Source organism: Schistocerca gregaria, chromosome X (genome assembly GCF_023897955.1).
Source record: "Schistocerca gregaria isolate iqSchGreg1 chromosome X, iqSchGreg1.2, whole genome shotgun sequence".
Lineage (NCBI taxonomy): Eukaryota > Metazoa > Arthropoda > Insecta > Orthoptera > Acrididae > Schistocerca > Schistocerca gregaria.
Window position 1 is genome coordinate 727,257,523 of NC_064931.1, and position 13,696 is coordinate 727,271,218.

General features: G+C 41.4%; 1 protein-coding gene across 1 annotated transcript in view; it reads left to right on the plus strand.

Moving 5' to 3' along the window:
- LOC126298972 (glutamate [NMDA] receptor subunit 1) overlaps window positions 1-13,696 on the plus strand; it is a 516,838-nt gene that overhangs the window by 162,890 nt on the left and 340,252 nt on the right. The window contains exon 2 of the mRNA XM_049990592.1: window positions 6,220-6,416. Coding sequence (XP_049846549.1) covers window positions 6,267-6,416 — 150 coding nt within the window. The 5' untranslated portion in view covers window positions 6,220-6,266. The remainder of the gene's footprint in view (window positions 1-6,219; window positions 6,417-13,696) is intronic.

Consider the following 13,696-nt stretch of genomic DNA (forward strand, 5'->3'; position numbering starts at 1 on the left):
TCTGGAGGTGAGCCCTAAGTTAGAGGCACTTCCTTTAAGCAGGTATACCTATCTTCTGACTTCAGTCTAAAAAAGGTGCAGCTCTAACACCAACGACTATAGCAATTTTTCCATGAGTGATACCACTACCACCACCACCACCCACTACACTGTCACCTATAAGCTTAGCCAGTCTCCCCTTCTCATACCTATTGAGGTGCAGGCCATGCCTAGTGAAACCCCATCTACTGATAGACCCAACTGGCACCACTGACATGTGATCCATGCCCTCCGCCATCAGTGCCCTCCCCAGCCCCACATAACACGCCTAACAGCCGCATTAAGGTGAGGCCGATCATGACGCTGAAACAGTTGCACGAAATGCACATTAGTTCCGTCAGTTTGAGTAGCTATCTTGACCAAGTCACCACTGACATCATATTCCCCGTCCCTGTCGAGACTGTTCCCTGCTCCACCCACTATCACTACCTGATCCTCTTTCATAAAATTCTTACATAACTCCCCTATGCTTTCAGTCACCTGATCCAACCCTGCACTAGGCTTCACAATGCTGGTGACCTGGTACTCACTCCCCAACATTTCCTGCAACTGCTGGCCCACACCTCTACCGTGGGAACTACCTAGCAGCAGAACCTTCTTTCTGCTAGACTTTGCAACTAACCTAGGCCTCCTAATTGCTGAGGACTGCTGCAAGTTACCTACATCTGCGGCTACACGAGGCTCCTCTCCACTCAACTCTGACAGTTGGTCGTATCTATTTTATGTATGCAAAGTAAAACTGTCTGAGTACCAAGGCGCTGTTCATGTACGGTTGTTTACATCTTTTGGCGGATTTAGTGACATCTTCGATCTGTGAAAGGGATTGTGTCTGTGATACAATATCCACAGTCGACGTCTATCTTCAGGAGTTCTGGGAACCAGGGTGATGCAAAACTTTTTTGATGTGTGTAAACACAAGTACTAGAATTATTTACTATGAGCTGTTTGTAATCTTCCAAATCCAAAGTGGCCTTTCTTAATTTCACTGTCACTCAGTGTAGTACAATTACGAAGATGACAATTGGTACAGCTTCATTAATTTACTGCCTGAATGTGATGCCCAAAATTTCTAATTTATAGGGTAATTTAAAGGGCTAGTTAAATTTTCAGTTTTACAGCCAAACTTTACGTTTTCCTTAATAATTCCGAAAATAGGGAAGATACCTTGAAATTACTTTCAGGGCAATGTTTTTGCATTTAATTATACCTACCATGCAAGGTTTAATTTGGTAGCTGATATTTGCAGCTCACTTCATAATTAGGAAAATAGTTTAATTACTCGAAAATTACTTACTTGTTTGACCTAAAACTCAACATTCTTCATTTTTACATCAGTCTGAACAGGATGAATTAAATGTTGATACATATCGTCGAAGAACTGTCTGATTGATTGATTGAACATGGTCTCCTGAAGTGATTGTTTTTACACTTCCAGCTACCTTCTCTGCATGTCGCCACATAGGAGCTACTGAAGTACCAAGTATTATCTCTCAAAATGTTACAGAACTTCTCCATATTTTATATATGGAAGAAATAGTGTGTGTTATACGCTTCCTAGGTATTCTTCATACTTAGGCACGTTCTACAATAGGAAATGGTGAAAAGTTCAGGTTTTGGGATTTTAGTAGTGATGAAACCTATTGCTTGCATTCATGTAGTACACTTAAGCTTGACAATAGCAAAAATACTAGGAATTTCTTGATTTTTGTAGTTCCTGTCACCATATTTTCGGTGATATTGAGTTCAGCACTAACAATAATACGTAGACTTCAATTTGACAAGCAATACGTCAGTTTCCTTCCACTTTGCGTTCAGTCAACGCTTTTCCGTGACAGCTGTTCATGTTGTCATGACACTAGATAGAATAAATCGAACAATAAAACGTTTGGAAAAAGCACAGTGCTGTGACATGTAACCTTTCCCCAAATAGATCGGGATACCGCTAAGCTGTTACGTACAGTGTTTACATTTCATAAACCATACAACTCCCTCACTGGTCTGCAGTGTGAACACAATGTTCGATGGATCTATAGAAGCACGTGCGTGACGCTTCTGGTCTCAACCTTCTGTTGTCTTCCATATTTACGTCAAAACTTTGTTTTTTTGTCATCAATCTCTGTACACCACAAGTACCGCTCACAAACACGCCAAGAGCAAAGCAGTTTGCGAGATCGACGTACGACACTAGCAGCCCCTGCGACTTATAGTTTATCACATTACATTAAATGGCTTCGTTTCCTCATAGAAAACTTAACACCTGTCTCCTACTGTTCCCGACGCTGTGTGTTAGTCTTGCGAACGTCATGTGGGCGTATGCGAAACTTACTTACTGCGAAGGAGCCTATAATAGTAGCTTTATCCATCCGTAGATATCTTTTTACAAGGATATAGGACATGTCAAGGTATTTACAAGTTTAGACCAATTTAAAATAAGCTAATTCGTGTACACATATATTTACAGACTTCTAGTTAGAGACAATCATTACATTTACTCCTGGTATACAATACTTTTTTTACAAATAACTTATTTAATAATGCAATGACACACTGTTCACTCATATCTCACTATCAGTCACTGCACAAACTATGCGCACATTGTTTCGCAAGCGCACTGGTGATCTCTGGACCATTTTCTGTACCGCAACTTCCCAATTGCTAAACTGAAAAACTCAGTCAGCATCCCTCCATAATGAGTGAGATGTTGAGCTCAGAAAGAGGGAGAGGTGTTAGTATTGTGCTATGCATAGCTTGGGGGTAAGTATGTGAAGAAAGGAAAAAAAAAAACATAAAGTGAAGGTGTTATGTGAAATGTTGGATGTTTCATGATCATTATTATTATTATTATTTATTTGTATAACATAGTTTTATCAAACCCCTACTCTGTTTTATCTAAGTAATCCTTCAACGTATAAAATGTAATGTATAATAGGTACTTTATAGACGCCTTTTTAAATAACTGTATTTTTGCAGTTTCTTTAATCTCTTTTGGTAATTTATTGTACAGTTTTATTCCTTGTTAAAAAATACGATTTTGACTTTTATGTTTATTTTTTCTTCGTAAATGTAAGTTGAGTTTCTCTTGTTGCATGGACATGGACAGAGCTGTTTGTGCAGTAATTACCAATGTTATTTTTGATGTGTACAACTGCCTGGTAAATGTATTCACATGGTGCAGTTAAAATCCCCAGAGTTTTGAACAGATCTTTACAATGAGCTCAACTAGTACTTTTGGTTATTATTCTTATGGCTCTTTTCTGGAGTTTGAAAATTGTGTTCATATTTTGTGCGTTTGTTCCCCAAAAAAGAGTGCCATAGCTAAGCACTGAGTGTACATATGAATAATATGTAACTAAAAGACGCTGCATGTTATACACTGATAGTGGGATTCTAAGGGCATAACATGCTGATGAGATTCTGTTTGCAAGTACCTTTGTGTGTTCACACCACTTCAACTGAGAATCAATATTCATTCCTAGAAATTCTGCATTTGTTACACAGTCTATAGAGGTGCCATTTACATTTAGTCTGACATTGTCATTCTTCCTCTTCAAACTGAAATTCATGGCATTAGTTTTCTTTATGTTCAATGTCACTTTATTGCTTATTGACCAATCATAAACTTCCTTGAGTGTTGCATTTGCTTTCTCGGCAAGGAGTTCTCTTGTTTTCTCAGTTACTATAATATTGCTGTCATCAGTGAAGAGAATTTTTTTATCATGAGTAACACTACTGGGAAAGTCATTGATGTATATCAGGAATAGTATTGGTCCTAATATGCTACCTTGCGGAACCCCTATATTAATGTATTTTGGTTCTGATAAGTGTATTACTAAATGTTTAGATCTATTTGAAGTATGTGTTACCTCTACTCTTTGTACCCTATCTGATAGGTATGATCGAAACTTGTCATTAGCTACCCCTCTTATTCCTAATGCTTCTAATTTATTAAATAGAATATTGTGGTCGACTGTATCTAACGCCTTAGAAATATCTGAAAATATGCCAGTGACACTCACTTTTATCAAGAGCATCAAGTACAACTTTTGTGAATTCTACTATGGCTGAATCCGTATTTTTGCCACTTCGGAAACTAAACTGTGGTTCGCTTAAAACATTGTATTTATTCAAGTAATTCCTTAATCTCTCTTTCATAATTGCTTCTATTATTTTTGAGAATGTTGACAGCAGGGAAATGAGCCGGTAATTTTCTATGTCTTCTGCATTACCTCTCATAGGCAAAGGTACAACTCTTGCCTGTTTTAACTGCTCTGGAAATGTCCCTGATGTGAAGGATTCATTTATTTTATTTGTTAACGGGACTTGTATAATCCCCATGCATTGTTGAAATACACACATTGGTACTTCATCTAAGCCTACCGACTCTTTATTTTTTAGTTTTTGAACAGTTTTATTGACTTCTTTCTCTGTGGTTGAAAGTACCATCGTTGTAATTAGTGCAACATTATTTATAGGTTTGCGGCAACTTAGTGCGTTTCTCTAGCACACGTGTTTAAACATGATCTCTCCTAAGAATCATCAGAAGCATTTTCTCTGTTGTTTTGGCAGATATTTTCTATTTAGCAGTTTGTAGATGGAATCGGTCCAAACGAATGCTTTCGTTACATTTTTCATGTGGCGCCCAATGTCAAAGGGAAGCGAAGATTTGTTTCTAGTTCCAAACGAAATTGTTGTTAAAGAGGAATTGTATGCGGCAGTTCGATAGAGCGGTCCCGCATTAGTCTAGCGCGACATTCGATTTAGCGGTATGTCTTCACAGTAAAACACGAGGAATAGCAGTACCGGTATTCCAGCGGCGACAGCCGGCCAGGGTGGCCGAGCGGTTTTAGGCGCTACAGTCTGGAACCGCGCGACCGCTACGGTCGCAGGTTTGAATCATGCCTCGGCCATGGATGTGTGTGCTGTCCTTAGGTTAGTTAGGTTTAAGTAGTTCTAAGTTCTAGGGGACCTCAGAAGTTAAATCCCATGGTGCTCAGAACCATTTCCACCATTTGAGCCATTTGAACCGGCAGCGACTCAGTAGTGGTGCTACACGGCGGTAGCAGACAGCTCGGGTCAGCGCGACACACGAGACGAAGACGTGGCGCACGAAACTTTTACTGTGCTTCACTTGCCCTTTCAAAACATATTTATAAACCTAATATCGACTAGACTAATCTCAGACCGCTCTATCGAAGACGCACGTAAAATTTCGATTTAAAAATCGTTTTGGTGGTAACGGCAGACAAACCGACGCTTTCCGTTGACACTGTGAGTTGCATGAAAGACGTGACGAGTATTATTTGTTTGAGTTGACTCCAGCTACACATTGTAAAAACGAAACTGCAAATATTTGGCGAAACACCAAAAAAAATGAACTTGAGGACTCTTGGGAGAGACACCGGTATATAGGGTGTAAAAAAATCGCCTAGTGACCCTTTAAGTGTTTGTCCCTATACTTATCCTATGCTGACGCCCATATTTGTTTTGGCCGTTCCGTATGCAGCACTTCGGCACTGGAATCCGATATCCATCGCAATTATATCATCAAGAGTGATTTTCAAATATTTGAAGATTAGTACTCTTCACGAGCACCTGACTGGGCCGTATCTTCTGCCTAACAAGCTCGGTGGAGAAACTTACGGTATTTTTCTCCGTTAATTACTACCGCAAATGGGAGAGATGTTGGAAAATGTCCCGACTACATTCAGGCAACGAGCATGGTTCCACCATGACGGGGCCCAACAGCACTTTTTCTCTGATATCACAGAACGTTAGACAATGTTTTCCCCAATTGTTGGAGACACCGACACACACTTCAGAAGAGGCGATTGCCCGTTTGGCTGAAGCTACAGCCATTTTCGCGAAATACTTCGTTGTTCTGAGAGCGTCAGACGATCATCAGCACACAAATGCCTTTTGCGCGTTAGTGTAAACGGACTACATTATCGGCGACATCTCACAGTATTCATCACACGGCAGTCTGAACTCCGTTCCTGAACATCAGCAGCGTCTAAACTACCTTGGGGCCCCATAGGGAAAACTGTTTCTTTTTATCTCCTCTAAAAACTCTAAAACGTTGTACATATATTTTTAGACACTGTATATTAGTAAAAGTTGTGTTAAATAGATATAGTATAGAAAATAGCTGCATTAAATGTGTCTGTCTTCTTTTTTCAACAGATGCAGAGATTTTTATTACAAAAACGAACTGCTGATACAACCCCAAAATGTTACTTTTTATCGTATCAGCAGTAACGACTGTGATATTTTTTGGATATATTCCATTGCAAGCAGACTGCGGCAATCCTACGTATTTTAATATTGGCGGCGTCTTAAGCAATAACGACAGTATATTTAACTTCCAGCAGACAATTTCCGTAAGTAAACTTTTCACAAAAATTGGACACTATAAATGTAAACTAGTTTTAAGTATTCGTAAGGACATTTTCTCCAAGGGACTAAAATAAAAAGATAAGTGATGTGTTGTTTCCTCTGTAATTCAAACGTATGAAATATTATTTCTTGCACGATAGTCCACAAGTGTGATGTGTGACTGAGGGAGCTAATCGTGTGGCGACGTCTAACTCTGCGGCTTCCGCAACTTGAACAATGTTAACATGTGTGTGGAATAACAGGTATAATAAAGGACTCTACCAATAACATAAAATGTTTAGTGTACTCTGTGGATTTGAAGTATGTAAAAGATTAAATAAAATTCATTAAAAGAAACTTTTAATAATACACGACAAGAGCCTTACACCAATATCATTTGCGGATGATTTGGTAATCGTGAGCGGTTCAGAATCTCTACATATTATAAATATTGCTGTATGTATGTACGTTCGGCATCACCTCCTAAGCTACTAGATCGATTTTAACCAAATTTGACATACATATCACTTCTCTCACGAAAGAAGTTCTGTGTGGGTAAGAACCACCACCCTCTGAAAGAGGTGGGATGGGAAAAAGAAAGAAACACTACGCTCCACACGCAAATACCCAGAGTCTATTCGTCCAGTATTTAATAATGACAGCTCTTAGCGACTTGCTACAAATTTTATACATAATTTCAACGTTTCGCAGAAAGTACTCACATTTACTACTGAATTTACCTGCAAAGAATCATTGCACCGCACATAGGTCAGGAGATATGACGCCATAAACACTGATACACACGGTAACAATGAAGCATATGCTAGGATACTATCATATCCACCAAACAATATTTGTATAATGCTTTATTCTCGGTCAATTAATGTTTTCACAGTTATAATCGCCGGTAATTCAAATTAAAGTTAAAATAACAGTGATTGCACTAGCAGAAAGAAGAGGTAATTTCCTATTAAAATAATGTGCCACTTTGTCTGTAACAAATTCTAGGTACTGTTAATAATTTAGTGAAATTGTGAAACCATGTTAATTATATTTTTATTAATAGTGGGCAAATTTTCTGTAGCACTACGACATCTTGAATTAATCTACACAAAAGAATGCATAAGCCTACTTAATTAGACTTAAGCTACCGTAAGGATAACTTTCTTCTGGGATAATTTCTGAGACTAATGACGGGTAATTTCAGGAAATGCAGGCAGAGGTTATTTAAGAGCCACCTTGATGCTAAAGAGGGGTCTCCGTTTGTGACAACGACAAGTCTAGCTCCACATTAACGATATAGAAATTGAAATTTTCTTATGTGGCATATTCTGAGCTCAATGACGAGTAATTTCGGAAAGTAGAACCCGAGGGTACTTGTAGGATCTGTGGCCGACGTGGCTCCTCCATCTTTTTCCCTTGAGGAGCAAGAGATATTAAACGCCGACAAAGTCCTGCGGTCCATCATTCGGAACTCTCCAGCTAGGTCCAGTCCTGGGGATCGCATCTACACTACACTTCAGCGTGGCGTCGCTCCAGCAGCCGTTAGTGATGACACTCGAGTTTCCAGCCATCTCCCTCTGAATCCTTGCCTCCACCGACACAGGCCTCCCTATGACACGGTGACACTAGACAGGTAGTGCTTCGTGGAATTCAAACTGTGTACTGGTGCCACAAAGTAACCACCGCGACCCACATCACTACAGACTGATTGTGTCATACTAACATCAGATCAGGACGATCTTTCAGTAGCGTTACATAGACTCTGCCTTATATTGAACTTCGCCTTTGTGTATTGTCCAAATGAAAGTGTACTTAAATGCTACCTTGGAATTATCACTCAATAATCAATTCTTTGCATGTACACTACGAAGGACATAACAGTTGCCGATAAGGGTATAAAGTCGCCATCCCCAGTGTAGTCGTCTGTCGTCACAGCAACTGGATCGAGCTGCTGCCATGTCCCGCCCATACACTGCCCTCATACGGCTCAGCCTGGTGTTATCCCCGCCAATTTGCACCTTCACCAGGAAGTTGCAGTTGCGCTCGGCCTTTCTCATGAAGACTGCGTAGCACTTCATACCCCTTCTCTTCTTGGTGACTTGCGACAACTCGTTATTTTCCTCTATCCCCTTGATGCTTCGCCTACTCTCCTCCATTTCCTGTGGTGTAAATAACTTCAGGACCCCCTCACATGCCTTACCTCTTTTGCATTTTATTCTGACAGTGTAGTCATTGCTTGTGTTCCACCATACACTTTTCATCGTATCTTTCACATCCCCCGAGGTTTCCCTCCTGGTCTTTTTACTCATGTCCTCTAATGCATATCACGTTTTCTGGGCCATCAATCCTGTCTCTGGGGAAACCCTTTCAGTTCTTTCCATGTGCTGCTCGTGCCCAGTTTTGTAACTTATGGAAAATCCACCACAGAGCACCAGTGTCCGCCCTCTGGGCCCAATGCAGGGTCTTCCACATTTGTTCCATTTTGTGTCGTCATTCATGGCTTTTCAGGACTCCTGGCCATTCTTTCTGTAAACACCCAGAGTCCTTCTGCCAGCCATCCCCATCTCCACCCTCTGGGCATGTTACTCGCCACTTTTTTTTGCTTTTTTTCTGGTGACCACTGCCACATGGGATTAGTGACCATATCAAGTCTCAGGTGGGCACATTGGTCGAGCCCACCTCCTAGTGCCACCTCGCACCGTCACACCTCAGGTGGTCTCATAGGCTGAGCCCTATACCCCAGTAGTGCCATGCCAGCAGTACTGGGAGACAGGGCTGGGCTACTCTAGCTACTGACGCTACTGTTGCGCCTCAAGTTGTTTCATTGGTTGAGCCCTGCAGCAGCACTGCCAGCGCCTTTCTGACGCTATGCTATCCTTTGCATAATTGTACCTCAGTCAGTCACACTGGTTGAGCCCTGTCTCCGAGTACCAACACCACCTCACTGACGCCACGTCTGTCATTGTCACCGTTACTCCTCCGGCAGCCACAATGGTCAAGTCTTTTCTTCCATACGTGCTGGAACACCACCAATGCAATGCCAGCCCTTCAGCACCATTACACCCTCAGTGGCAGCATTTATCAACTCTTGCGTTCCAGTGCTGCTGGTATCTTGCCAACTGCATGCTGGCCCATTGGCACCATTATGTCCTTGGCAGCTGCAATGATCAAGCTTTGCCTTCTACTGCTACCAGCATGCCAACGATGCCACGCCAGCCTGTCAGCATAATCATAATGCAGGCAGATACGTTGATGATGGAGCCTCTCAGTGCTTCCGGAACCCCACCTAAACCACACTGGCACATCAGGACACTGAACTCACTCCCCCCCCCTCAAACTACACTGGTCGGTTCTTGCCTTCCTTTGCCTGTACAAAGACCATGCAGATTTTTCCATAGGACAGATGATCTACTTATGTTGTCGGTTAATGTATGGACATATCTGAGTTTTGCATTTCTCACAGCTTGAATTACACTGCTCAGCTTCTGCTTGAAGCAATATGATTTTCAGGTGTGGAGCACAGTTTGTATGCCTGATATGCAGTGTTTCTGAGATTAATGAGCTGTTTCAGTTCTTCAGTTACCCAAGGTTCAGGGTTCCCTCTTATTTTTCCAATCTTTAGGGAAGCATATTTGTCATATAGTTGAATAAGTTTTTTAGTAAATCCGTACAGTTTTTAGTTGTGCCTTAAATGTAGTAGAAGACGTCCCCCACACTACTTCTTGCACGTCAGTTGCAAGTTCAGATAAATTAATGCGTTTGAAGTCACGGTATACAGTCAGACGTGGTTTCTTTCTGGGACATTCTACTCGTAGTGAGTACGTCATGGGCAGATATTCCAGGTGAAGATATTTGAGAGGAATGAATTGCTGTGTTGCGGGATTTCATTGCGAATATATCTATGTGAGTGTGATTCTTTGTATGATGGGTGGGAGCAAGTTAAAGTAGTGACACTTTTGAAGAAAAAGCATCTGCTTAAATTTCACACTGGAAGGCCTATTGTGTAGAAAATTTTCTTGCGTGTCGATCCGAGACTTGAAACAGCAGTTCAGAAGCAGGCAAACCTGCCTGCTTTATGTGTAGAGTACACATATCAGGTACTTTCTGTTAAGGAATTTGATCTCTATAAACATGTTTTTCATTTGTTTAACTTCATTAGTACTGGATGTGTGTAGTACAGTAGGTGATAAATCAGACCATAAGTACGCCCCTACTCCACTCTGTTATACGTGTCGTGTCTTAGGAAGATGTAGTCATCTGGATTTCCTGAACTTGTGGGAATACTTGGTTTGAGCCTGGTTTCCCACTGAAGTATTACGTGGATGTCTGTCTCGAGATATGACAGAACTCGTCGATATCAGGTTACAGAAACTGGATATTTGCGTGCTCAGTGTGGAACTTAGTGAGTTCAGATGCGAAGCTCACGAGAATGTCGCTGTGGATATTAGCTGTGCAAGTGCTGGCGAGGAAACAGAGCATAGTGAAGCTCGCTGAGCTAGGGGCGTGGGTTCGCAGAAGTGAGTGTGGCACGTACGAGGGACAAGGGAGGTTTATTTGCCAAATCCAGTGGGCTTTGCAGCGGTCGTCAAATAGCACACTGGTGACAGGAAAAGAAACACTCTAAACAGAGCTAGAGTAATCTGTGCCCAAAAGTACTGAAAGCAAGATAAACGGAATAAAAACAGTGTGTGCTATTAATGGCGCTACCGATGAGTAGCAATAATAACACGATAATAAATTGCTAAAATAAAAATGGAAGTAGCATTAAGTTGGTACAGTAAGTGAGAAAGTAAATAAGAAATGATAACAGGAATTAGTGATGGAGCGGCAAACAAAAGTTAACATATTAGTTAAGTTATGGTTAACTATAATCTACAATAACAATATAAACACACAAACTAGCATCAGCAAGTTTTGACATGTTCTTAGCTCCTAAAGCACAGGCTTTAGAACTCGTTTGCATTGCATTTTGATCTTTTTTTCCATTTTCAGTCTTCACCATTAGCCTGCCATTATTTGTCCATACGTTTTGTAGCCCAAATCTCAAAATCACGTTGTTGAAAAGGCTTAATCTTTCAGAGGCGACATCCTCTCTTATTGTCGGACTTCTTCGCTTAAAAATGAACACAAACCCAAAAACTTTTATTTTATGGTAACCGGTTTCAGCCAGTTGTTGACTATCATCAGACCCTCGTACCATGATTGTCAGCGGTGCTGGTGATAATTGCGGGTGTTATAACTCCACGGAAGGCAACTGCTCCACTGTTATAACACCCATTTCAGTCTCCGCCACCACCTGCCATCAATGTATGAGGGTCTGAAGATGGTCAAAAACTGACCGAAACCGGTTACCACAAAATAAATGTTTTTACTGTCGAGACTGTTTGTGTTCATTTTTAAAGCACTTTTTGCCAGACCGTTGTTCTCCACGAGAAATATTCTCAGAAATTACCTCTTTCTTCGCTCTTAAGATTTCGAATCTTTTCCTGCATGACGAATTTCACTATTATTGGTCTAGGTTTTGTAGACCCTGGTGTCCTACATCACCTGCAGACGTAGCTTCTTCGCACAAGATTCGAAACTAACTCGTCTGTACCCTCTGCTATTCTTCGAAATCCCGAACAGTCTGAGATTATTGCTTCTCTGTTATAGTTCTAGATCGTCAGACGTTTGGACCAGTTTCTGTTCGAGGAATGGTCTTCCATCTTCAATTTCTTTTAATGGTTCGTTCAGAGCACGGTTCTCGCTCGCATTCGGCCACAAAGTTTGCTGTATTTTGTCCATCACTGCTGCAGCGACAGCATCAGTGATGGTCTGGGCAGCAGTTCCAAACGTGTCCTGTGGTTGTAGAGCGGCACTAACCTCAGCCTTGACGAGTGCGGCGACTTCAGCGATGCTGGGCGATGCGGCCGCAACTGCTGGTGTCGGCTCGCCCCAGCATTGTCGGCGTCCTGGCCATTGGCGGTGCTGCGCATTGCTCGGCGCTTTTCCATTATGAGAGCAGATTCAGGTAACATACAGTCAAAATGAATTAATAATGTGGCACAAGGCTCTCGTAACACGAATCCTGAATATAGAAAACAGCCTAACTGCTTAATAACACCTCCAAATTTCAGGTAAATTTGCGAGCTGAGCTAGGACAGATCACCCACTTGCCACCATCTTATAAATCTAGGGCATTTTTAAGGGACCGGAACAGTGATAATCGCATGGGGAGATATTAGGACTACAGGGAGGGGGGGGGGGGTGAATGTGCTCGAGTGCCCCCCCTCTTGAGTTGGCGCAACTTCTGCAGTATGGTGACGCGAGTTATCATAACAGCAGCCGTTGTCTCATGGAACTTGTCGCACTATTTCACAAAGGTGGTTTTCGACAGCCATGTTTCCCCAATACACGTTCTCCAATTTCCTATGGATGTCTCCCAGTGTTTGTTCTTCGGCAGCCAAGAAAAGAATAGCGGCATTCTGGTTCGGTTTGGACGCATTTGGTACTGACGTCACCATAGTTCACGTTTCTCCATATTCCTCATGCACGTCGGAAGGATTCGATTCACACACCAGTCCCTTGCTTGGTGCTTATACTCTATACCCACATTGGCGTCGCGCTACATTGCATACATGCTGCAGCAACTTCCTCAAACGGAAACTTTTGTTTGCCCGTTAGAGGGAGAAATGGAAAAGCCCAGAAGAGATGTACATGTTGTTGCTTTCTGAGGCAGGCCTTTTCATTTCTTCACAGTAGTGCTGCGGGTCCGGAAATGGACTTCCAGAATCTAGATTTAATAATTTAACACAGTACTCTTCCGAATGTGAGTGACAAAATAAGCAAAATAAATTGTGTGTAGTAATTATCCCCGATAGAACACTTTACTCAACATATTGTAACGTAATACTGCTTCTGAGTATGGCATACACAGTCAACATCTAGATGCACTTCTTAATTTCTTAGTTTATTGTATGGCTCCATATTTATATATGACCCTTTTTTTGTAGTTTTAATATCGAACCATAGGGAATCCTACAGAGCGGTACGCATATTCCACGGGTCGGGATCGATTGTCTCCATGTGTAACGTGTCATTGATTTCACTAACGTGAATGCTAGTATTTGGGAAAAGAAAAAGATTATCGCAGCGAGGATAAAACTACAATTAGTTCTTTCATTTTTTCTATTTTTCATTAACATTAGAAAGTACAATAACACCATACTGATGATGTTTAGGATTATGAGGTTAAAGACACCTTCTGTTGAGTATAAATTTTTGGTTACAGGCTCAATCCTGA